The sequence below is a fragment of the Balaenoptera acutorostrata genome, chromosome 15 (genome assembly GCF_949987535.1).
Source record: "Balaenoptera acutorostrata chromosome 15, mBalAcu1.1, whole genome shotgun sequence".
NCBI lineage: Eukaryota > Metazoa > Chordata > Mammalia > Artiodactyla > Balaenopteridae > Balaenoptera > Balaenoptera acutorostrata.
This window is the reverse complement of record NC_080078.1, coordinates 86,101,470-86,125,767: the sequence shown is the minus strand read 5'-3', so window position 1 is coordinate 86,125,767 and position 24,298 is coordinate 86,101,470. Positions and strand designations below refer to the sequence as shown.

Below are 24,298 nucleotides of genomic sequence, written 5' to 3'. Positions count from 1 at the left end.
AATGACAGCTTCTCTACCAGGCTATGCCTGGCAGATGGCAGGTGTTGAATAAATATTTGTTGGATGCATGGAAGGAATGTGGACCTCAAGGGCATCCCCTGATAGACCCCGGCACTGAACACTGTTTCAGAGTCTGCTTCCAGGAAAAGCCATCCTGAGACTCGTAAACCTCTCCTTGCAAATGGATGTCCCCTAAGCCTAGCTGGACCAAGCCCTAAAACTCAGGTTCCCATGGGGGACGAGGGGACAAAGTGAGATTCCCAGCCGCATCTCTAAAGTTGAACCATAACGGTTTTGGCAAAAACCTTAGAAGAATGGCCTTTCTCAAACTGTCGGAATACAGCAATGAGGCATCTAGAAGTTCTTGACTGAAAGTAATTTTAAAAGTAGAAAAAGTCACAGAAAGTGTAGCCTGGTGCCTGGCAACATACTAATACCCAATAAATGTTTGTTGAAACAATGAAAGCTTCTTTTTTTTTCTCTTGTTCTCTGTTTCTCCCCTAAGAATTTAAAACCAGAAAAAGATAATAAGACTAACACATTCAGTCCCATGTAGTTATTTTCTCCAAATCACTTGTTTTTAGCACAAAAGGGATAACTACTTATGATGTATTTTTCCATTATTTTCTTTGTGCAGGAGGTTTTTAAATTAATTTATTCTGTCTCTGCATCAGGTTGTCTTATAATTGAAGATGAGAAGTGTTTGTCTTCCAAAGGCTTTTTGGTGATGTCTTTTTTGCTGTTAACATCTTCTTTGTCTACGCTTGTGATCCCTGCCAAATTTATTGTACTCAAGTACATAAATTAGGGGACCATTTGCGTCCAGATGTCTTAGGAGAGAAGTTTTCTTTTTGCAAAACCAACAGAATCACACCTAGATTAACTAGAACTTTTGGGGAATGGGTTAGTCTGGATAATTTAATTTTCTGGATGGTTTCCAGTTAACCAGAACTCCATTGATATTTCCCAACCCTGATGCAGAAAACCTTTATAAAATGTATTGTTCTACTTGACACTCTTAGCAAGGACAGCGGACATAATGGAAGATTTCAGAGGCAGGATCTGGTCATGTCATGGCAAGCATGTTTGGGACTTTGGGACTTTGGTATCAGTCACAGCCTTGCCTCTGACTCGAGCCAGGACCAAATCCTCTGGTTGTCAGTTTCCTCTAAAAAGAAGAAGGTTCAAAGCAACCTTTCAGATTTGGTGCACCCCAACCAAATCTGAAAACTCCCCGGTTCCCAGCAGCAGTATTCATGTTCTTTCATTCCATTTGGCTGTAGGGGTCAATGGAGTAGTATGGGACTTTGGGTTGCATTTACCCTCACAGTAAAAGCTGATCTTTTGATCTGTCTTTGCTGAATGTCTAGTTGATATTCACACAGCTGTTCACATTGACTTAACTTCCCATGTCCTGGTTCTTTCTCCTCAAGGTGGAGTGAAGGGTGAAAAAAAAAATGAAGTTAATTGGACCATAACCCATAGATGGTCTACTGTGTGTAGACTCAAGACACAAGTCCTCACGCAACTTGGAAAGTTCCAGATGTGAGGCTACGGAAAGCATACTGGACTGGGATACAGAGCCCAGACTCTGCTGCTGGTCCTGCCAAGGCAAGTCTTTCTCCCCGTTCTAATCTCGTCATCAGTCTGAGGACAGGGCTGTTCTAGGGTCGCTAATAGACTGTGACCTCACCTTCTTAGACCAGAGTTCCTAAACCTCAGCACTATTGGCAGTGAGACTGGATACTTCTTGATGGGGACTGTCCTGTGCCTCGTAGGGTGTTGAGCAGCACCCCTGGCCTCCACCGCAGATGCCAGTGGCACCCCTCACCCAAGCTGTGAAATCAAAACTTCCTTTGGTCAACATTTCTCCAAAGAAGACATACAGATGGCCAATACGCACATGAAAATATGCTCCACATTGCTAATTATTAGAGAAATGCAAATCAAAACTACAATGAAGTACCACCTCACACTGGTCAGAATGGCCATCATCAAAAAGTCTACAAACAGTAAATGCTGGAGAGGGTGTGGAGAAAAGGGAAACGTCCTACACTGTTGGTGGGAATGTATAATAAATTGGTGCTGCCACTATGGAAAACAGTATGGAGGTTCCTTAAAAAACTAAAAATAGAGCTACCATATGATCCAGCAATCCCACTGCTAGGCATACAACTGGACAAATCTATAACTTGAAAAGATACATGCACCCCAATGTTCATAGCAGCACTATTCACAATAGCCAAGACATGGAAAACACCTAAATGTCCATTGACAGATGAATGGATAAAGAAGATGTGGTATATATATACACAATGGAATATTACTCAGCCATAAAAAAGAATGAAACAATGCCATTTGCAGCAACATTGAATGGACCTAGATATTATCATACTAAGTGAAGTAAGTCAGAAAAAGAAAGACAAATACCATATGATATCACTTATATGTGGAATCTAAAATATGACACAAATGAACTTATCTAGGAAACAGAAACAAACTCACAGACATAGAGAACAGACTTGTGGTTACCAAGGGGGAGGTGGGGAAGGAATGGATTGGGAGTTTGGAATTAGCAGACGCAAACTATTTTATATAGGATAGGTAAACAGCAACGTCCTACTGTATTGCACAGGGGACTATATTCAATATCCCATAATAAACCATAATGGAAAAGAGTATGAAAAAGAATGTATATGTGTATAACTGAATTATTTTGCTGTACAACAGAAATTAACATAACATTGTAAATCAACTATACCTCAATAAAATCAATTTTTAAAAATAAAACATTAAAATTTTTGTTTAAAACTGTCTTTGGTCATTGTCTTATGTCTTCAGGGAGGTAAAATTGCTCCCTTTTGAGAACCTCTGACTTTAAGGATGCTTTCTTAACCTTTCCTGAGAAAAAGAATCCAGACTTGAGCACATCAAGTCATCAAATATTTGATGGTTTCTCTCGAGAAAATTAGCTGCAAAATAGTGCCCACCTGGGTTTCTCTGCTACCATGGGATCCAACAGGCGTTCATCCTCTAAGTGCTAAGGTATGTGGAATTCAGCACATTAGCACAGGTAGCCCCAAATTACCATGCTTACTGACGCTAACTGAAGCTTTCAGGAGAGTAAGAGAAATTATAAGTACAAGACTAGTGACACGTCATCCTGCAACATTCTCTGCTTCATGTGCGAAGAATTGAGGTGGTGGCATGAAACAGAAAAGGAGATGGATCTTAACGTGTAGGACGGTTTCTCTTCTACTGAGGACAACAAAAGAAAAATGTGTATTTGCATTAAACGTTTTGAATTAGGGCAAGATAAACTTTCTAACATTCCCTTTGCTTTCTTGGCCATTGGCAACGTCTGATAACAGGTTGCTTACATATTTGTTTGCCTGGTTGGTTCATGAATTGGCATTCTCTCCCCCAAATAAAAGCTCCACAGATCCTGTATGCCTTTTCCACTCCTATATGCTCCTGTGCCTGCTATGTACTTAAGCACTCAATAAACATTGGTCGAATGAACGGGATGGAATAGGTAATGGAAAAGTGTCGCTTAATTCTTAAGTTGGTGGACAGGCACTTCTCTTCATGCCTTTGTTCATCTCTGATAAGGAGGCAGGTCTCCATCAGAAAAGGGGTGGGCCAAATTACTCATCTTAGAATCTTTCTTTCCTCTCCCTGCCTGGTGAGCTATTTCCATTCATTTACTTAGCAAGTGTGCGTTAATACCTGCTCTGAGCCGGGCACTATTCTGAGATGAAGACACCGTGGGCCCTGCCTCCAAGGAAGTCTCTTTGGGGCCGTTTATGTGGTCATTTCCTACCTCATTGGGCCCACTCCACCCAATTCTTTATTTTAACAAGAAGAGGACTTTCAGAGTAGGGTGTGGCTTACGTGCATGTGTGTCTGTGTGTGTGCGTGTGTGCGCACGCACGTGTGCCCGCATGCGCACAGGGTGGGGGTCTTTAGACCAAATACAAGCCTAGATATCTGGCCTTTCATTTACGATGGAGTCAAGGGGCTCTGTCTGAATTTCTGCTGAATTCTGCCGTATTCTACTCTGTTTCACACAACATACACATAGAAGACAAACTAGATTGCCACTGAGGCCAGAGACAGGGCTGGGTCCCGTGCCCAGATGCTGCACACACAAAACCGCCAATTCCCTATAGGAATCCATTCACGCCTGCATTTATCCAGAAAACAATTCCCCTGCTTCTGGGTAGAAATCGCCTGGATGCTCAGTTGTAAAGGGTGTTGAGTTTGCCCCCGGCAGAAGCTGAGGGAGGCTGAAAGCAGATGTGTGTCACAGCTGGAGACAAACGTCCTAGATGTCACCAAGCAATTCCTTCTGCATTTGCAGCCCAGAGATCAACAGGCTGTCCCCAGGCAGGAGACTGGAGAATTGTTCTCCGTGGCTGTTAGTACAGCCAAATCCATTTGCTTCAAATTCAAGAGTATGGAAGCGGGTGTTTCATCAGAACTGATGGGAGTACTGGTGGTTCAGCATGAATCCCTAACTACGCTTTCCTGTATATCATTCTGTACTCATTAACCAACCAACCAACCAATAAAATACCAAAAAAGAAAACATATATATTGACATTATATGATTGTTCCTTTGAGACTAAAAGAAGTGAGAATCCTTTGACTTGGAATGCTAATTAATCAGCTGTAAAGTTTGACTGAAGACACTTATCTGATAAACCTACAATGCAACTTGCTGCCACCAGTTCTGTTGGACTGGAGAGAGAGCTGAGCTTAACAAAAACTGGAGTAACTCAAGAACTAACAACACATGTACCTTTTAGATTAGCTCCATGCTTCCCCCGAGCATGGGGTGTGTGCCGGGTCGTACAAAGATGATATTTAACTGCTACATGGATGACCAATCTTAATACTTTTATTTTAATGCATATCAGAAGATACACACAACTACCAAATTAGGGCTGAGATTTCACAGATATTATTACATAGGAAAAGAATAGCTTCTTTAAGACAGAGATGATTTAAATAAAAGTATTAAGTAAATAATGTACCCACGTGTGGACACATATGGCAAAAAGCAGTAAGATGGTTCTCAAATGATGGAAATTTGGAAATAATGGATTAATGTATCACTATTAGAGTTTGATAAGTCAGCAAGAAAGCTATGAAGATCCATCATTTGGTGTATCTGTTCTTCCCATGTTTCCATTCCCACTTTTTCTCCCAATGCATTGTGTCTTCATTGATTTCACGTGGCTTCAGGAGGTATAGACATAGAAGAATATTGTGTTGGTATGTAAAATAAGTCTACTTATTCTTGTCAAGAGTACATGATTTATCTTCAGAAGGAGGCATTGTTTTGAATTACAGATGTTTTTTTCTCTGTTAATGAATAATATTAATTATCTAAGCAACATCAATTCTAAGGGGAAAACTTTGGGATTATTGCACTGTGGATAGTGCCCTCATGTGGCTTCAAATTTGAGCTACATTTAGGAATTTAAAAACACATTTCTAAGTTATGAACCATAAAATATGGCAGACAGTGACAGAAGAGACACATGGGAAAAGAAAACAGCACAAGAAAATGTGATAATTTGCCATTACCTAATTCTTTCGTTGAGTGGAATGGGATACCAATATGGCGGCCAGGACGCTTGGTCAACTATTTAGGAATAATCAGACATCCAATTTATATAGGATATTTTTTGTGGTAGTTTTGGTTAAAATGTGAACAAATCACACAAGGCATTTTCATTTTCAGTTTTATTTTTATCAAAACAAAATAATTTAACCATATAAAGAAGGAAATACATTTAAACAAACAACCAAGAAGCCAATAGCTTCTTGATTCTGAACAATCAATAGAGTAGTAAGTTCTGAAGAGTTGACTGCATATATAAGGTATTGAGTCATCCTCTAGGGCTCCAACTGACTGAGGCTGACTATTTTCCCTGGCTTCTCTTCTTCCAGTGGTGAAGTAACATTCTCAATGTTCTATACTTCAGATTGAATTATATGTATTCCCACATAAGAGCAAAGCATGGGTGCAAAGGATTGTACTAGGTACAAATCTAGCACTGGATTTTTTGGGTCCTGACACCTATGTTTAATGAGTATCTGAAAGAGAAGGGCAAAAAATTGTGCTTATATATTGAGAAATGTAGTGTTTCAAAAGCCAAAGAGTCTCCCTCACAAGAATTGTGGTAATCACAACTGAAGTGAGAAGAAATGCACAAACCCTGTTTGCTGTGGTTGTAGAAATATGATCACCATAGGGCCAGGCAGACCATTTTCTCCTCACCATATTGAATTATGTCTGGGGATTTGATCAGTGGTACATCCCGATAATGATGATTTTCCATAACTATAAAAATCTGCTGCACCAGGCAAATTTTGTGCAAAATGCCAATTTCTATGCTGGGGAAAAAATGAATAATGTGATCATTCTAAGTAATGAATGTAAATGCAAGGAAATACGTTTTGGCGTGAGGCTGCAAATCGTTCACCTGTCATGCCAAGAACTGTGGCCACGATGCGTTTTTACTCTTCCCATCTGAGCTTTAGAGGAGGGATTTTAGGAAAGGGAAGTTTAACTTGCCCTCAGGTACCCATCGTGCTATTGAAAGGGTTTTGATTCGAATCCAGAAGCACCAATCCCCTGTCTTGTTTTATCTCTTGACAAATGAACCATAGGTTCTTCTGGATTGTGAAGTAAAGGATATTAGCTTCGTCCAGAATCTCAAAGGTCATATGCAACAGGAGGCATGAGTTGTCTCCATCATGCTTTACAACAAGGAGGATTCAGGTTGTCCATCAAAAAGCACATGACGTTAAGAGCCACTTAACAGTATAGGTTGCCAAGGGGGAACCTGAAAGCCCTTTTCTCTATGCATCTTCAACAAGTGAGATCTGGCCAGCTGTAGGTACAGCTGGAGAGAGAAACTTGGCAGTGTCTTGAGCATCATGGTTAGTGGCATTTTATACCTTGCTCTGAGAGAAAAGGAAAGAATTCAAAGTGCCCTTTATCTTAGTCGATGCCAGCATCCCAGGAGTTATTCTCTGTGGGAGAAGCTGAGACACCATTGGTTAAGACCCTTACCTGAAGGTACAATGAAATTAGCAGTACTGGGGAGAATGGGGAATCCCTGATCTTTAAACTCAAGTTTGCCCTGCTCTAAAATAAATTTGTTTTCCCTTAACCATTACACAGCACACACTTGTAGAGTCACTGCAGCAATGATCAATCCATATTACTGAAGTTTTATTTTCAATAACCCAAACTGGGTTCTAGGTCACTGATATCAGGTCTAGGTTCTGATATTATCTTTAAAATGTACCCCTATAGTTGCAGTCTACTTTAAGAAAAACCCTAGGAAAGTTAAGATTTATAAAATCGGAGATTGTTTGTTGCTTTATAAAAGAGCTTTACATTAAAAAAAAATATTTACCTCCGGATGATTTTCAATAGCCAAGTCCCCTCGGGTCATTCAAAATACATTAAAAAAAATTTTTAAACCCACTGAAATATAGCTTTTCACAAATTCATGTTGATATAAAGTAAGGTACACTTGTAAAACATTGCCATCAACTAGCTAAATGACCAGCTGAGACAGGAAATTTTGGTAACCTGCTCACTCTTGTATGAGAGACACAGGGAGTTAGAGATGGAATCAATGTTCCGCCATGTTTGATAGAGGTTGGGATGTGGCAGCCAGCATCCGTGGTTCGTAGAAGGATCAAGCTTCCACCTGACCTGACTATCCTGAGGTCAGTGCTACTGGGAGCCGTGACTTACTGACCTCAGTCCAGTGGTCCAGCCAACAGCTCAGCAGCCGTCCAGGAGAGAAGCATCCGGATGACCAGTACCTCCCAACACAAAGTAACCAATCCAGCCCACAGACATGTTGTCTTCCACTCACACAGTAGTGTTCTGTTTTGCCTCTAATTTTTGCATTATGAGCCACCATTTAGAAATGGGTTGATTGCACCCCCAAATCTAGAGCTCTGGACAAAAAAAAAAAAAAAATTAGGAGCTTCCCTGAGCTCACATTCTTCAAAAAAATAATTGGCTTTAGTTCCCCACAGCCCCCTCCCAAACTCCTTGAGTGCAGGACCCTTCCCCACGGGCACCACCTCCGAGCCACTCTCACGAGGATCAGGGCCTGAAGTTACATTCAACACATCTTGTCTTACTCTCTTCTTCCCAGTCGGAGAAACAGGTGCCAAGAGGGAGCGAGTCTTCACTAAGATTCCCCAGCCAGCTCAGGACAAGGTCACTTTCTCTCCCTCCAGGATTCAGACCATTTTCCTAGACCTCTCTCTCATTATAGTGGCACGGACAATCCAACGGGTAGATAATTACATCTACTTTTGTTTGGTTTAGAAAGTACACGAAGTGAATGCTTAGCATCCTTTTACCTCCCTTCTTACGTTTTTCTTGGCTGGGCTTGAAATCACTTGGCTATGTATGAGTGCATCTGAAATGACCACAGACATATGCTAAGTCACCTGGGGCAGCTGGTCCCAACTTGAAGTTTCTAGAGTTACCCTAAAATTGGAAAATTCACTTGAAGATACATGAAATCGGACCATCCTTCGTCACAGGCAAGGACGTATTAAAGCATCTTCGTTCGTGTGAGATGTTCTGCATTGCTGCCCCGCCTTTGGACTACAAGATGTCATATGAACATCCTTACATCAAAGTGAAGCCAAAAGAGCTCGGCTATAAATTTCAAATTGTACAAAACCATACCAAAAGCAAGTATAAAATTTTATTGGAATGCAGCAGTGTAAATCTCTTGAAGTTTTTCCTCTCCCATTTAAGGAGGAGGAGAAGAGTGCAGTAAATCGGAGGCTTTGCTCACTGCGTTGTCTGACGCAGATCACCTATTTTCTTCTGCACAGGGGAGCATGGGCTTGGAACACTGGCGAATTTTCTCTGTGCTGTTCTGACTTGCACAATACAGAGGCTGATTTAATTTGACAGCAAAGTAACACCAAGCCCCCAAAATAAAATTACTGAGATGTAAAACAGCGTCAAAACTCCAATTAGTTTTGTATCCTTGAAGCTTCTGGAGGAAATCTACAAGGCTCCCATCACGATAAGCAGGCATCAATTTAAGCTGTAGAGATTACTAAAATGTAACCCTCTAATTGAAATTGCTCAGAGCACAATATGACAGAAAGAATCAGAGGAAAATAAGTGAATTTTTCCCCCTCAAAAATGACTCATTACAGAGACTGTTCTATTAACTTTTAACACAACGTTCCTTTTGCAGGAGTTGGAAAAACCAAGGGTTTCAGAGGTCTCCACAGAAAAGGCACCGGGCACAAGAGCTGTACATGCTTGTGTCACTGAATCATACATAAGCATTGACCATTTGTGCAACACTGAAAGATACTTAGTATTTCACCAGATCATGGGCTTTTTGAAGTATATTTACAACTTCCATGAAGGAGGCAAATTATTGGGACCAAACTTCAGTTTTTGAATGAATCTGGATTTTGTCTCCAGAATAAACAGAAGTATCTCGATGCCCAATTCACACCCCATCTCTTTTGCAAGCTACCCCAGTTTTCCCAAGTATGCTCACTCCCTTTGAAGCCAACCCCCAGCTCACTAACGGAGGAAACCTGTCCCCTTGACTCTGGGGGGGTTCACATTTGTTCGGAAGCAAGTCGATCGCGGCTCTCTGGGTCAATGCCATTTTCCCAGATGAGGCAGCGAAGGACCAATGCAGAGGATACAGCTGGGAGTCAAGCCACAGTCATGGCATAGGTCAAGACTTCTTAGACCTTGCTTCACTGCCACCTTTGCCCAGCCTGGTGCCTTGTGAGCAGGGCCTCCTGGGAAGGGTGAGGCTGAGTTTGGGTTTCAGAGTTGGTTGGGGAGATCTTAGAAAGACCCCCAAATGGCTTTCCTCTCTGTAGGGGCTTCACGAATAGAGTTCAGTTCTCCTGCCCGCTTGATGGCATTTACCGTGACGCATCATCCGTCTTTGACCGTGGACGCATCTTTCTCTGGAAGTTTCAGATCTCTATCACCAACCGATCTTCATCATCGCTGCTGGTGTCGCTGAACTCCACATGAGTTTGCTTTCTCATTCCTTCCAAACTCCTCTTCCTGAGGGTTTTCGAAGGGGCCGCAGGGATCTCCGTGGGCTGCCCTGGGCTAGACAGAACCATACCATCCTTTAGAGCGATGAATCCAGATCCTTGACGTTTCCCACTGCCATTTCCTACAGGAGGGCAGGGGACCAGCGCTTCCCCACACCCGTATTGCCCCCCGGAAGGGAAAAATGTCTTGTGTTTCCCTTCCTCTTGGTGTGAACTAGCTGAACCTGGTCCTGAAGCTGGTATTCCAAGATGAGTTTTTCCAGTGGACCCCAGTGGAACTGAACCTGAAAGTCTCTGCCCAGATGAAGGTTTCCCTGGCAAGAGTGATGGGGACACACCCTCTGCTATCGTTTTTCTGTCGGGGGAGCTTTGTGTCAGAGTCTCCCTTGCACCCTGGCTGTGGTCTTGTGGTTCCACACTGTGAATTCCCAGGGTTGTGTGACCTGCTCTCTCCCCCAGAGAAGGACAAAAGGCAGCCCCAGAGGTAGCAAGGTCATGGCAGAGAGAGGTTCCTTTGGACTCAAAGGAAGAAGGCTCTTGAGCATCTGAGAAAATGCGTGGTGTGGGGTCTGTTGAGACTTGGTCCTGGGGGGGCGGCAGGTGAGTCTCAAGCAATCCCACATCCAGACCTTTGCCACGGGCTGGAAGTCTGTCATGAGTCACTGCCACCAAGGGGTCGGATGGCAGAGATAATCCTGACCTCACAGCTGTATTCTGAGGACGACGATCTCCATGCTCACCGGCAGATGGAGAAATCTCCTGCAGCAACGTGCAAAGGAAGATAAATGGAGGGAAAAAAGGTTAATTGGTACCAAAAACTTGTGGTCAGAAACGTGGTCCTCAATGGGAACAAGGTCTGGAGGTCTTAATGATTCTTTACAGAGCCCGAACTTCGATACGATGTTCTCATCAGTTTTCATTAATAACTAATTGATGCATTAACTCCAGTAAAGTTCCGTGTTGACACACAATAAGCTACTGAGACAGCTCTGTATTTGTATCTGGCCTTGTGAAAACCCAGCCACTCAATTATCCAACCAGTTCTGAGCGTCCGATTTTAAATCATCGCTGTTCCTGCAGCGGGTGTGCTACTTTATGGTACCGTGCATTTGAGTTTTTCCAGATTAGCGGTTTTTCAAGGTGTGGTCTGGACTAGCATTTTCATGTTTCTCAACCCAAGGCCCCCCAGTCTGCCTGGCGTTGATGCCGCATTGCAGTGACCTCTGCAAGGTGATAGGCATCTCTATTCAGGTATGAAATAATAAGGGACTTGGGATTTTTTAATCAACTGTGAGATCATCCCAACAGTTCACAGCCCAAGTCACCGGCTGATTCAGTGCAATGTTTGGAGGCGTCTGTCTGCCTCACGGGGTTTCTGTGCCAGGAAACCTCTAGGTGGCCCAAGTGAGTTTTGCCACACTGGACACTAACAAGAAAAAAGAGGCATAAATCTAGAAAAGAGATAGGTAGAGACCGCTCAGAAGCACAATTCCCACCTTCGAGGCTGATCTGTCTGTCTCCCTGACAGTTCTTGAACTTGGGTGAGGACAGGAGCTTCCCGAGCTGTGTCTGCTGCCCTCCTTCTCCTCCTCCTCCTTCTCTCCGTTCCCAACACAAAGAGATGATTCTGAGGCAGCACAAGTTGGCTCCCCTGACAGATTTAGACCTAAAAAGGGGGGAGGCACATGGATATACACCTGAAATTATAAAGTCAGCCAACAGTCATTTCCTAGGAGTTGATCTGTGTCTTCACGACTAGCTCCAAACTCATAACCTCATCTCACACGGTGTATCTGGGAAATGGATTTACCGTGAAACAGTTCACACGGTCAAATAAAACGTCTCCACTTCTGATAAGGAAAGAAACGGCAAAACCAATTCCCAAGGCAGAAAAATCCCTTGATTACAGATATTTTAAAAGATATTTCATGTGGATCTTTTTTTCATCAAAGTCATCTTCCTGGCCACATTGGTTAATTTTGGATCTGTTTGAATTCTCTGGCCATTCAACTGAGGGTCGAGACTAGAAATTTTCCTATCATATAGGATGCCTTAGTCTCCATCAGAGCGCCGACAGCAGGAGGGAGGTTGGTTTTTGTGTTGCTGTTGTTCTGTGGTGGTGTTTGTGATGTGTGGGGGGAGAGGGGTGACAAAGACATGGCCTTGACAACATCCCCAAAACAGCATCTCCCTTTCAGGGGAACAGCTGCCCTTCCCTCATCCTTCATCCTTACTCTCTCCTCCATTTTGTCATATTGGCCTGGGATACAAGTCAGAAGGACCACAGAGTTTCAGCAAGTAGATCCCATCATGAGAGGAGATCAGAAAAACATTCTAGAAGAGCTGTGTCACCAGAGAAAAGCATTCAACCCACTTTTACATCTGCTTTTAGTTTGATTAACGATACACACGCACAGAGTTTTTAAAAGTCAAGTATTTCCGTGTATTAAGAGAAACAGCCACGCCTGCCCACCCACTCATCTTTTCCCACTTTGTGTTCCTTTTGTATTTATCTCCTTCTCTCCTAAGAACAAGCGTGTAGCACCCCTTCTGGATTCCCTGTTTCCGGTTTGGAGGATAGCCTACGACGTCATGAGGGGAGAGGAGGGTTTAGGACGAGCTCCCCCATCCACAACCCTTATCACCCGCACACGTGGGCACAGCCCGTCCCCCTCTCCTCTCTACAGTCATATGACTATGATGTCATAATTTTGTTTAGCATATCCAGTGTTTACATCACCATGTTCAGGAACACGGTCTTCACCAGCAAGCCACGTAGTGTGCTGTGATGACATTGCCTTTCTTGCCAGCACTGGTTTCCCTGGAGTTAATCGTTATTTTGTCTTTTTCTTTTGCTTACTTTTTTGTATGGACTTATTCCTAAAATCATCCTCCCACCTCCTTCCCAGTGGTCTTTTATTTCATTTATTAGGTTCCATCGCATTTCCTTGGAAATCTCTCTCTCACAACTTTCTGACCTGCTCCCACGGACCACTGCTCCCTTGGCCCGATGGGGGCTGAGCCCGTGTGTCACCCCCATCCTGGCAATTTTCTTCACCCCCTGGGTTCCTGGACACCCACGCTTCTTTTTCCTGGGTTTACTCTCTTTGCATTCCTTCTTAATGCAAAACTTCCAGCAGCTTCATGAGAAAGGGTGAAATAAAATTGTTTAGACTTTAATTGGCTACTTGCCTGGGTATAGCTGTCTGAATTAAAATTCATTCTCCTTCAGAATTGAAGATGTAGCTCCACTGAGCTCTAGCTGTTGAGAAGTCTGGAGCCAACATGATTTATGGTTCCCGATCCTTTGGAGGAAACCTTTTTGTTTCTCTCTCTCTGGAAACTCCTAAACTCCTTTTATGCCAGTGTTGCCATGGTCCTGGGTCTATTTCCATTCATTGTCTGGACACTCAGTGGGCCCTTTCAACCTGAACCACGTCTTTCCATTTTAGAAAAATATGTTATTTCTTTGATATATTTTTTTTCCTTATGTTTCGTCTTTTCTCTTTTTCTAGAACTGCTCTTCGTAGCTTATTGGACATCTTGATCTAATCCTCTATTTTTCTTACCTTTTCTCTCCTATTTTCTAATTCTTTGTCTTTTTCATTTGGGGGAATTCCTTCAACTTTCTATTTCAACTCAGAGGTGTCTGTGTCTGCTATCATGTCTTTAATTTCCAAGAGCCCACTCATTATTATTATTAATTATTATTATTCCTTCTTTATAGCATCCTGTTACTATTTCATGGCTCCAACATCTTCCCTTCTGTCTCAGGCAAGATTAATAATGATCTGTTGTCATTGTTATTGCTGAAGTTTGCCTCTTCCTATATAGTCTCTCTTTCTTCCAAGTTCCTTTGTTTCTGTATGTTTTTATCTCTCTCTTTCCTACTAAAGGCTTCCCTGAGATACCCGGCAATCTTAACTACCTGCTCACGTTTAGGAAATAGGCACTGAAAAACTGGTTAGAAACACTTTACAAACATGAAATGTCAATCGTGGACCTCCCCGCAGGGTTATCTGGTCGCCCTGTTGATGTGGGAAGACCTGAAGGAATCCCCGTTAGGTCTTCCACACAGGCTGGTCGGCTTCTGCCCAAGGAGTTCTCTGATCTCCTGCCTGGAAAGCGCAAGGCAGGTACCAGCATCCTGCAGCCAGAATTGGGATTGAGGGGGGGGGGGCCTCAATGCGCGGCACCAACCTTTGGTTAAACCCTCTGTTTTCAGTACAGCCCCCTTGCTCCCCAGCACTTTGTAGAGTCTCCAGAGACTAAGCCCAGAGTATTATTTGGGGGCAAGAGCGAGGGACGTGACCAGGCTCTGAGAAGCAGGGGCGGGGTGGAGATCTGGGGGGGTTTGAATGCTGCTGATTCTTTCAACCAACGCTCCTGTTTTCAGCCCCACCTGGTACCATGGATTTCTGAATGTCTAGGGCTTGACCACTGTTAAACAAGGATTAAGTTCACTTGGGTCTGCTAATCAGTGACCACTTAGCCTCTGCATTCCAGCCCCTACAACTGTGGCGCCGTTTCTTCTCCGGTCATCTTGTCCCCTTGGGCCTGGGCATTCCAAACACATTCCTTCACTAATGTCTGGGAGGAAAGTGAGGGAAGTGTATGTGCTCTCTCCTCCACCCTGAACCCAAAAGAACAGACCTACTTCTTATACCCCCAGGGGTAGGTCACTAGATGATCGAGCACACTAATCTTGAGCAAATCAACTTTAAAAATCCATCAACGTTGCGACAATTTGGGAAAGGAAGCAATGATTTTTACTTTAATACAAACAATCTTCACTTGAGCACCACGTTACTGAGATCACCTAAAGGTGCAGCACCGGGGTCTTTGGTATTTCATTCATCCACTCAACAGACATGTCCTGGGCTCCTTCAAGGAACCAGGTACCATGTTCAACCCTGAGGAATCGGAGGACAAGACCAAGGTGCTCTGGCCCTCAGGAGTCTCTGTTCCGACGGGGAAGAGAAACAGAGACAAGTAAGATAATTGAGGTTGTGACGGGGGTCACGAAGGAAATAAACAGGATGGGGGTACCCCAGAGAGGAATGATACACAGGAGGCTATGACAAAGATGCAATAAACAGGAGAGGGTAGAGTAATAATGAAAGTGATGATAAACAGGGAATGTTATAGAGAGTAACAGTCCCTGAAGGGCAGATCACAGAGAGTAACTGGCTTGCCTAGTTGAGGAAGGCATCTCTGAGAAGGTGACACCTGAAATGAGACCTTCAGGATAAGAAAGAACCAGCCCTCTAAGACCATTCCAGACAAAGGAGGAACAGAGGCAGGGGCCCTGCGGTGGGATGGAGCTGGGGGGATTAAGGAATCAGTGGAAGGCCGTGGTGGAAAGATGGTGGGGAGCAGGGGGCAAAATGAAGCTGAGGAAGCCACCAAGAGCTCAGATCTTGTAGGGTGCAGGCAGCCCTGGGAAGGGGTCTAGATTTTATTCTTCATTCATTGTGAAGAAACCAGTGTTTCCAGCAAGAAGTCTACATCTTCTAAAGAGGCACTTGGCTACTATATGGAGACTGAAGAAGGAGAGAGGGGAGTAGGATGGGAAAACCAGTTACAAGGTTCCCAAAGTAGTCTAGGGGACCAGGTGAGATGACTTGGCTAGGGCAGTGGAAACAGAAATGGAGAAAATGGATGGATTTGAGATCCATTTGCATTCTCACCTATGAAAAATCACCCAAAGACCACGATGATGAAAAACGTTTCTAGAGCCCCAGAGTTTACCAAGCCCAAGCGCCTCGCTCTAAGTGGATTAAGCTGTGCTCCCACAGTGACAAAACCACCAGGCAATTCATTCAATTCAATGAAGAAGTAAAACCAATTAGTACAGAGAAAATAATCAGATTGGCCAAGCATCTTCTCAGCAGGTCGTTTGGGTTTTTAAGCTTAACAAAAAGGCCATGCGCGCCTTTGACCAATAACTTCTGACTCATCCGAGAAAGCAAGGGAAGAAAATACATTGATTTAATTTGCTTGTGACCTAACAGTCTACAGAGAAAAGTGCGTTATCTTTAATCATTGTGAAAAATGCCCAAATAATGTCACAGAAGTGTGTTAAACAAATTGCGATTCTTGAAGAAGGAAAGCATCCTTGCTATTAGATGAATGGCCCTTTTCAAAAAGTCAGTAGGGCTCCAGTCAAGTGTTAAAGCGCAGAACGGCATCCTCTTTACGTTTCGGCATCACTCTGTGAATCACCTTGTACATCTTCAGAAATTATAGATTTCACCGTCCTATCGCAACCTTTGCGAATTCGACCGCTCTTACGCAATTACCAGAATCTTACTACAGAAACCATCTCTCATCACAGGTCTGTGTGCTGTTCTGCCCCCCACCCCGATTAAAGGCTGCGTTTTTAATGATTTCCCTCAGAAATAATTGCCAAACTACGTGGAGAGAGGAAGAGACTGCTTAGTATTGTAGCAAATTTAAATTTAGCCATCTTGAAAAGGCGATAGGAAACTGTAAAATAATTAGAAGGAAAATGGAGTGAAGAGACAACACGATGAAACTTACAGCTTAACTGGTGACATCTTTAATGTCAAGCCTCCTGCAGGCTGTCTCATTGCGAGGCCTTGTTAAAATGCTAATAGACATATTACTCAAATATCATTATCTGAAAATGTAAGTAATTTGATGCCTTTTCATCAGTTGCCCCAATATACCCCAAACCTCCATGAATTTGGAGTCCAAAGATGCTGAATTATAAGGAAGGGGTAAAAATGAGTCTATCACGTTGGCCTCATTAAGTAAGCTATAAGCATCAACATAATCCCAGGGGTAGTCTCCCAGACTACTAATTTATCTGAGATGAAATTGTTTACAAGCATCCCTGCCATCGAAGGATGCAAAATGTGCTAGCAATTAAAATTTGCAATTACTTAAGGAAAGCGGGGCAGGACTCTAAGAGGAATCACTATGTGGGCAGTTATTTGCTCATATTCCAAATACTAGTTGAGCCCCTTTGAGTCCATATTTTTTCAGCCCATTTATGAGCCCATATGATTAAGCCTAAATATTTATTGAGCACTGACCACAGTCAACGCTCTGTGCCAGGAACTGTGCTGAACACAGGCAATTTATTCAGTGATGGAGGCAGATACCCTCATGGAAATGACAGTCTAATGGGGGGAGAAATTCAGCCAGCAAATAATTACACCCCCCCAAAAAAAATCACTTACAAATAACAAATGCTGGAGAGGGTGTGGAGAAAAGGGAACCCTCCTACACTGTTAGTGGGAATGTAAATTGGTGCAGCCACTATGGAGAACAATATGGAGGTTCCTCAGAAAACTAAAACTAGAGCTACCATGTGACCCAGCAATCCCACTCCTGGGCCTATATCCAGACAAAACTCTAATTCAGAAAGATACGTGCACCCCTATGTTCACAGCAGCACTATTCACAATAGCCAAGGCATGGAAACAACCTAAATGTCCATCAACAGACGAATGGATAAAGAAGATGTAGTACACATGCACAAAGGAATACTACTCAGCCATAAAAAAGAATGAAATAATGCCTTTTGCAGCAATATGGATGGACCTAGAGACTATCATACTAAGTGAAGTAAGTCAGACAAAGACAAACATCATATATCACTTATATGTGGAATCTAAAATATGACAAATGAACTTGTCTACAAAACAGAAACAGACTCACAGACATAGAGGACAGACTTGTGGTTGCCAAAGGGAAGGGAGGGTTGGAGGAGGGATGAACTGGGAGTTTGGGGTTAGCAGATGCAAACTAGTATATACAGGATGGATAAACAACAAGGTCCTACTGTATCACATGGGGAACCATATTCAATATCCTGTAATAAACCATAATGGAAAAGAATATGAAAAAAATAAAAGTCCAATCGGAAAAAAAATCACCAAGCATATGTAGCAAATGCTAGGAAGGAAAAAGCAGAGGCTGCAATGAGATGGTAAAATGGGGCCCTGACCCCAGCTGTATCCATGGAAATGAGTAAAACCATGCGTACTGTAAAACCGTTCCCACCTGCCACCTGTTTGGGGCTGGTTTTCTCTCTACCGAGTCTGAATCATTCATTTGAGTAATTATTCAACCAATAGTTTTTAAGGCTCTATGGTACACCAGATATCGGACTAAAATTTTTTTGCAAGTATATTCATTTGTTTCTGCAATCCTATTGCAATTTTTGTTTATGAGGCCTCTGAAGAAGAAAAAAATACGGCTGAAAATGATGGAGGGAAGAAGCTTTATTCTTCTCAGGCAGGGGCTGGGGACATTCATTCCAATCAGAAAACAATTAGAAGTGGGCGGACTGTAGGAGGTGGGGGGCAGACACCCACTTGAGTCCCACAGGCAGAGAGGGACTTGAGAGAGAGCCAGGAAAATATATTTATCGAGTACAGCCTCGGGTGTTTCTGTGCTACCCTAATGCAGTCTTCGGAAAGTTCGCCTCTAAGTAATCACAAATGAATCTTTTATTTCAGAAACCACTTTCCTTCGTGGTTCTCATCTCTTTTCTATTCCTTTGATGAAAGGCAATCAGGACAAGAACTCTTCCCACACAGAAATTCTTCACCTAAACTATGTTTAGTGCAAAGTGGTGTTTAAAATCTTGCTTTAAGTTAAAAGTTGTACCCTGTCCAGACAACAAGAGAGTGACTTTAAAATACAGAGTGAAAATAGGATGACGAAATCACGTCAGGAAAAGAGATGATCAAAGAAATGCCATTTGAAACGTTAAATGCCAAGACAGAACGCAGCAGCCCATCTAGTCTATGTATTGTTGTTTTAAAAGTTTCCTATGGCTAAATGAAAATTGTCTGTGAGGGTCCCTTCCTGGGGACCTAATTGATACACTCACAAAAGCTTCTCATCTTGCCCCAAGATTTACACCTTGGAAGGAAGGAGAAATTACTCTGTTTCAGCAATTCCGGAGCTCTGTGACTTAACTAATAGCTTTAGGGAAAGAATTAATACTTCTCTATTAATTCTAATGAGAAAAGATGTAGGAAAGTCATTTGCTCCTGTCAGAGAAGGAGAGAGAAGGCAAAGGGGGAGAAAAGCCCTGGAGAGACCCCCTCCCCAGTCTTCCTGATTCTTCCTGACGCTCAGGAACATTCTGAGGAGAACTCTTGTGAGAACAGAAGGGGAGAAGGGTAATCACCCGAGGCCCTAAATCACAAAAAGAAACCACTGCAGAAAACCCGAGGGAACAAAGGCAATGTCTCCCTTTCTTCCAGGGACTTATTCAAGCCTCTTCATCCAGTATTTAGAAATTGTACCTTTTACGTGTGTGTAATTAGGTAAAGCTTTTACTTGAGAAACACCTGGAATCACGGCCGTGTCTACACTTCTGTTCCGGAGATGAAAGGAAAGTGTTTTGATCACTTTCTCCACTCAGATATTTTCTCCCAATTCGGTGGATGGGGCTGGTTTGAAATACTTCCGTGACTTTAAAGCTTGGTTGTGTACAGAATTCAACAACATTCCTTCAGAAAGCGAGACAGAGGCCTACAGGATAGAGAGAAATGATGAAAGTGGCTCAGGAACACTCTTGGAAAAGTTGATCTCAACATCTACCGAAGAAAATGGGATTTGTGGGTCTGTTTGAGCCAGTGGTTTTCAGCCGGAGGTGATGTCTGGGGACTTTCCTGGACGTGTGGTACACAGGATGCACCCACGCCCCACCCTGGATGGACCCAGATGCGAAGGTCAATAAGGCCACGGCTGGGAAACCCTGGTTGAAACCAAGAATCACAAACTCAAAAGCTACAGGGCCAGACCAATAACAGAAACAAGGGCTTCTGCCTGGGAAGAGGGCTGTGGAAGGAGAGGGAGGACAGGTCCAGCCTCCAAGGGCAAGGTTGCCCCTCAGCTCCCACCCACCAAGACCACCGAGGACCAAGCATCCAGTTTGCCAGAACTATCCATTTTCCAAGAGAAACAAGAAATCTGAGTTCCATGATTCCAGTTTAAACACTGATAACGAATTAATTTTCAAACAACAGCTCCGTGCTAACCAACGTATCCGTGGCCTGAATGCTGCCAAGAGAGGCCAGCGTGAGACCCTTTGTCCATGAAGAGGTTCAAGGGCGCCCACGATGAAGGCAAGGCTTTAGTCTCCGCGCAGGCTCTGCTCTTTTGCAGAAGCAGAGTTTCTTTTCAAAAATACTGTTAAAAAGATATTTATGGGAGAGTAACCCTGTTTTTGAAAAGTAATTTAGTAGCATCTTATAAAATGAAATTTATAATTATAAAACGCGCATTGATCCAGCAACTGCTCTTTGCAAAATGGGGCAAGAATATTTACTGCAGCAATAGCTGTGGTAGGAAAACCAATAGAACCAACAGGAACATCCATCAATACAGGAAGAGTTGAATAGATAAATTATGGTACAGCTATACTGTGGGATTTTGTGCCATTATTAAAATGATCTATCTATCAATCTGTAATATATGCCTAGAGTTATATACAAGATATATTAAGAAGAAAAGAGTTGTAGATGACTGTGTATGGTATGATCTATCTGTGTAAACAACAAAATAAAGTGTCCATCATGTACGTGATGGCATATCAGCCCAACTCTGGCAACCTTGGGGGGCCATGAGGCTGGGGATTGTCAAGCTTTCCGTGCGTATGTCAATGTTGCTTTTTTTGTTGCAACAAGCATGGGATTGCTTTATTCGTTTGAAAGAAAAATCAGAGGCAAATAATGACACTGGCTCTAAAATTCAGACTGAAAGTCATGAAGAAAAGCCCCAGAGTGTGCAAGGCAAGTCATTTCAATCAGAACACACATCTGACAGAGGGAGGTGGACCCTCACACCCTCATAACAAGAGTTCAGTTTCTCAGGCAGAGAAAAGGTTGAGAGACTCAAAGGAAAAGAAAAATATATTTTCCCATCTCTAACCAAATCTGAAGTATTTCTGTTCTAGCCTCATTTTTTGTGTGAAATTTTGCCTCTTCCGAGTAATCATTTTCCAATCTCTTTTTTCCAGAAACCACTTTTCTCTACGATTTAAATTTCTCTTCTCTTTCTCTGATGAAAGGCAATCAGTTTGAGAACACTTCACTTACCGTTTTCTCCAAAAAAATATATTTAGTGGGAAAGCATGCTTAAAATCTTTCGATAAGTTGAAACTTGAATCATCCTCAGACAATAAGAGAATGTCTTAAAATAAAGAGAGGACAGATTGTGGAGAAGAGAGAAAATGAAATGAAGAACAAAAAAAAAAAAAAAAAGAAAGAAAGAAGAAAGAAAAACCCAGCTAATATTATTTGAATTATTTAGTGCCAAAATTGAATCAAGAGAACCTACTTTAAGGGATCATTACTTTCAAACTTTCTTAACTCTAAATGAAAATTGTAGCAGAAAAGAAGTTCAGGCTTTGGAATATAATTGATGTGTTTAGGCAATTGCCTCATCATTTCTTAAGATTTACACCCTGAGAAGGAGGTGTTATCCCTGTTTCAGCAATTCTGTAAGCAATATTACTTAACTAATGGCTTTAGGAAAAGAATATCTCCCCATTAAATCTGACAGGAAAAATAATGGTACGGAGCCATTAGCTCTAGTCAGAGGCGGAGAGGGAGCTGGTGGGTGAGGGAACCCTGGAGTTCAGGCTGCCATTTTGTTTCTCTGAGGAAAACGTCTGGAGGTGATGTGTGACAAAGAGAGCAGGGCACGAGTGACATGCAGTAAACCTCCCCAGCCCCACCTCTCCCAGTTCACTCAACTAACAAAAGTTGAAAGGGTGAAAAAAAAAAAAAAAAAAAAAGACAAACAATTCACAGCTACTTAATTTCAGAGAATTACATCACCATCTTCCCATAATATTGAACTATTCTACCTTTTCAACAGGATTAGGTAAACCTTTTATCTCAGGAAGTACCTGTCAGAGAAGTTCTCTTTACCTTTCTATTTTTTCAATGAAAGACAGCTGCTTTGATAACATCTGCCTCAGAGGAATTTTTCCTAAACTATGTTAATGAAAAAAAAATCCAGTTGAAATATTTCAGTCCCTTAAAAGCTTAGGTATGGACAGAAAATTCAGAAGAAGAGATTCCGGTGAGAAAGAAAGTAAATGAGACCAGGAGAAAGCAGAGAAATGTCTCCTTCACCCTGGAATTAAATATGGGTTTATTGTTAATGATTTAAGAAGCTCAATTTTGCCTTGCTGAGGTAGTACACACGTAGCTGAAGAGAAGAAAATTAGGACATAATTATATAAGGATTGGTATTGTGGTAAATGCCACAAAGGAGATGGGTTATGAATCATACCACAAGGACACCTAATCTGGCTTGAGAGGAAATGACCAGCCTGAGGAATCATGAAAATGTCACCTCACAAAACCATCCAAGGATTGCACTGAATCTGCAGATTGCCTTGGGTAGTATAGTCATTTTAACAATATTACTTCTTCCGATCCAAGAACACAGTGTATCTTTCCATCTGTTTGTGTTGTCTTCAATTTCTTTCTTCAGTGTCTCATAGTGTTCGGAGTACAGGTCTTTTTGCCTCCTTAGGTAGGTTTATTCCTAGGTATTTTATTCTTTCTGATGAGATGGTAAATGGGATTGTTTCCTTAATTTCTCTTTCTGATCTTTTGTTGTTAGTGTCTAGAAATGCAGCAGGTTTCTGTGAATTACTTTTGTATCCTGCCCCTTTACTGAATCCATTGATGAGCTCTAGTAGTTTTCTGGTAGCATATTCAGGATTTTCTATGTACAGTATCAGGTCATCTGCAAACAGTGACAGTTTTACTTCTTTTCCAATTTGGATTCCTTTTATTTTTTTTCTCCTCTGATTGCTGTGGCTAGGACTTCCAAAACTATGTTGAATAAAAGTAGCAAGAGTGGACATCCTCTTCTTGTTCCTGATCTTAGAGGAAATGTTTTTAGCTTTTCACCATTGAGTATGATGTTAGTTGTGGGTTTGTCATGTGTGACCTTTATTTTGTTGAGGTGGGTTCCCTCTATGCCCACTTTCTGGAGAGGAATAGTATGAAACCTCAACTGGGTTCTTCAGAGAGAACATAGTTGAAGGACACAGCAGAGGGACAGAAAAACACATTTATCGAAATCTCACTACATGCCAGAGTATTTCTTTCTCCTAATGCAATTTTCTAAGCAATCATATGTTTTATTTCAGAAACTACTCTTAGTGGTACTTACTTCTCTTCTTTGATGAAAGGCAATCAGTTTAAGATTTCCCTCTCAGAGATTTTTTTTTTCCCCTGAAAGATGTTGAGTGGAAAGCCATGTTTAAAATCAATCCTGAAGTTAAAAGTTTGTTCCCAGACCATAAGCATGTACCTAAAATTTAGAGAGCCACTCTGGGTATGAGGTGAAGGGGAAAAAATACAATTACTGAAAATACCATTTGGAATCTATAATGCCCAGATCGAAATCAAGAGTATCTACCCTTTGAATTATGGTTTTCAATGTTTCTCATTACTAAATGAGTCTGTAAAAGATGGTCCATTTCTCGAAATATGATTGAGATATTTGAGAGAGCTCATTTGTCCTCAAGATTTGCATCCTTAAAAAGAAGAAATTGATCCATTTCAATGGTAATAGCTGGGAAGAAAGAGCTTCCCTCTTCTCCTTCACTAATCCTGATAAGGGGGAAAAATGGACTAATTTCCAACTAGAAACAAAGACAAGAAAGAAAATATTGGCATTGGCCACCTCCATTTTGGTTTTCCAATCGCCTTAGGAAAGAAAACATTCTAAGTTCAGTCTCTGTGAAAAGATAAATGTTCAGGGAGAATCTAGCTCTTCCCTCAAACCTAAACTGCAGTAAAACTTAATTAGACAAGAAAACCAGGAAACAGAATGAGAGAACACTTTTCTGGTTTTGTAACATGTTTAGGTACTCCATCTCACATGGTACTTGGGCATTTCTTTTCTTTCTTCAGAGCACCTGCCATTATAGTTCTACCTTTTCTGAGGAAAGGCAAGTGTTTGGAAAGCTGAAAACTTTCTCCCACTCAGATATTTCTCCTAAACAACATTAGTGAAGGAGTCAGGGTAAAATATTTCAATAATGTGAAATCCTGTACACGCACAGAATTCGACAGCATTTCTTAAATACTACTGAGGAGCAAAGGGGACTGGGAGAAAGGGAAAAGAATAAAAGCAGCTCAAAAGACTCTTTGAAAACTTTTCAGACCAAAAT

At 42.1% G+C, this 24,298-nt stretch overlaps 1 protein-coding gene across 1 annotated transcript in view; it reads right to left on the bottom strand.

Annotated features, from left to right (window-relative positions):
* Window positions 1–9,315: 9,315 nt before the first annotated feature.
* The window catches only part of ZNF831 (zinc finger protein 831), a 79,256-nt gene continuing 64,273 nt past the window's right edge, over window positions 9,316–24,298 (bottom strand). Inside the window, exons 5-6 of the mRNA XM_057529797.1 lie at window positions 11,604–11,758; window positions 9,316–10,866 (exon numbers count right to left, since the gene is read on the bottom strand). Of these exons, the coding sequence (XP_057385780.1) occupies window positions 10,021–10,866; window positions 11,604–11,758 (1,001 nt within the window). The 3' untranslated portion in view covers window positions 9,316–10,020. The remainder of the gene's footprint in view (window positions 10,867–11,603; window positions 11,759–24,298) is intronic.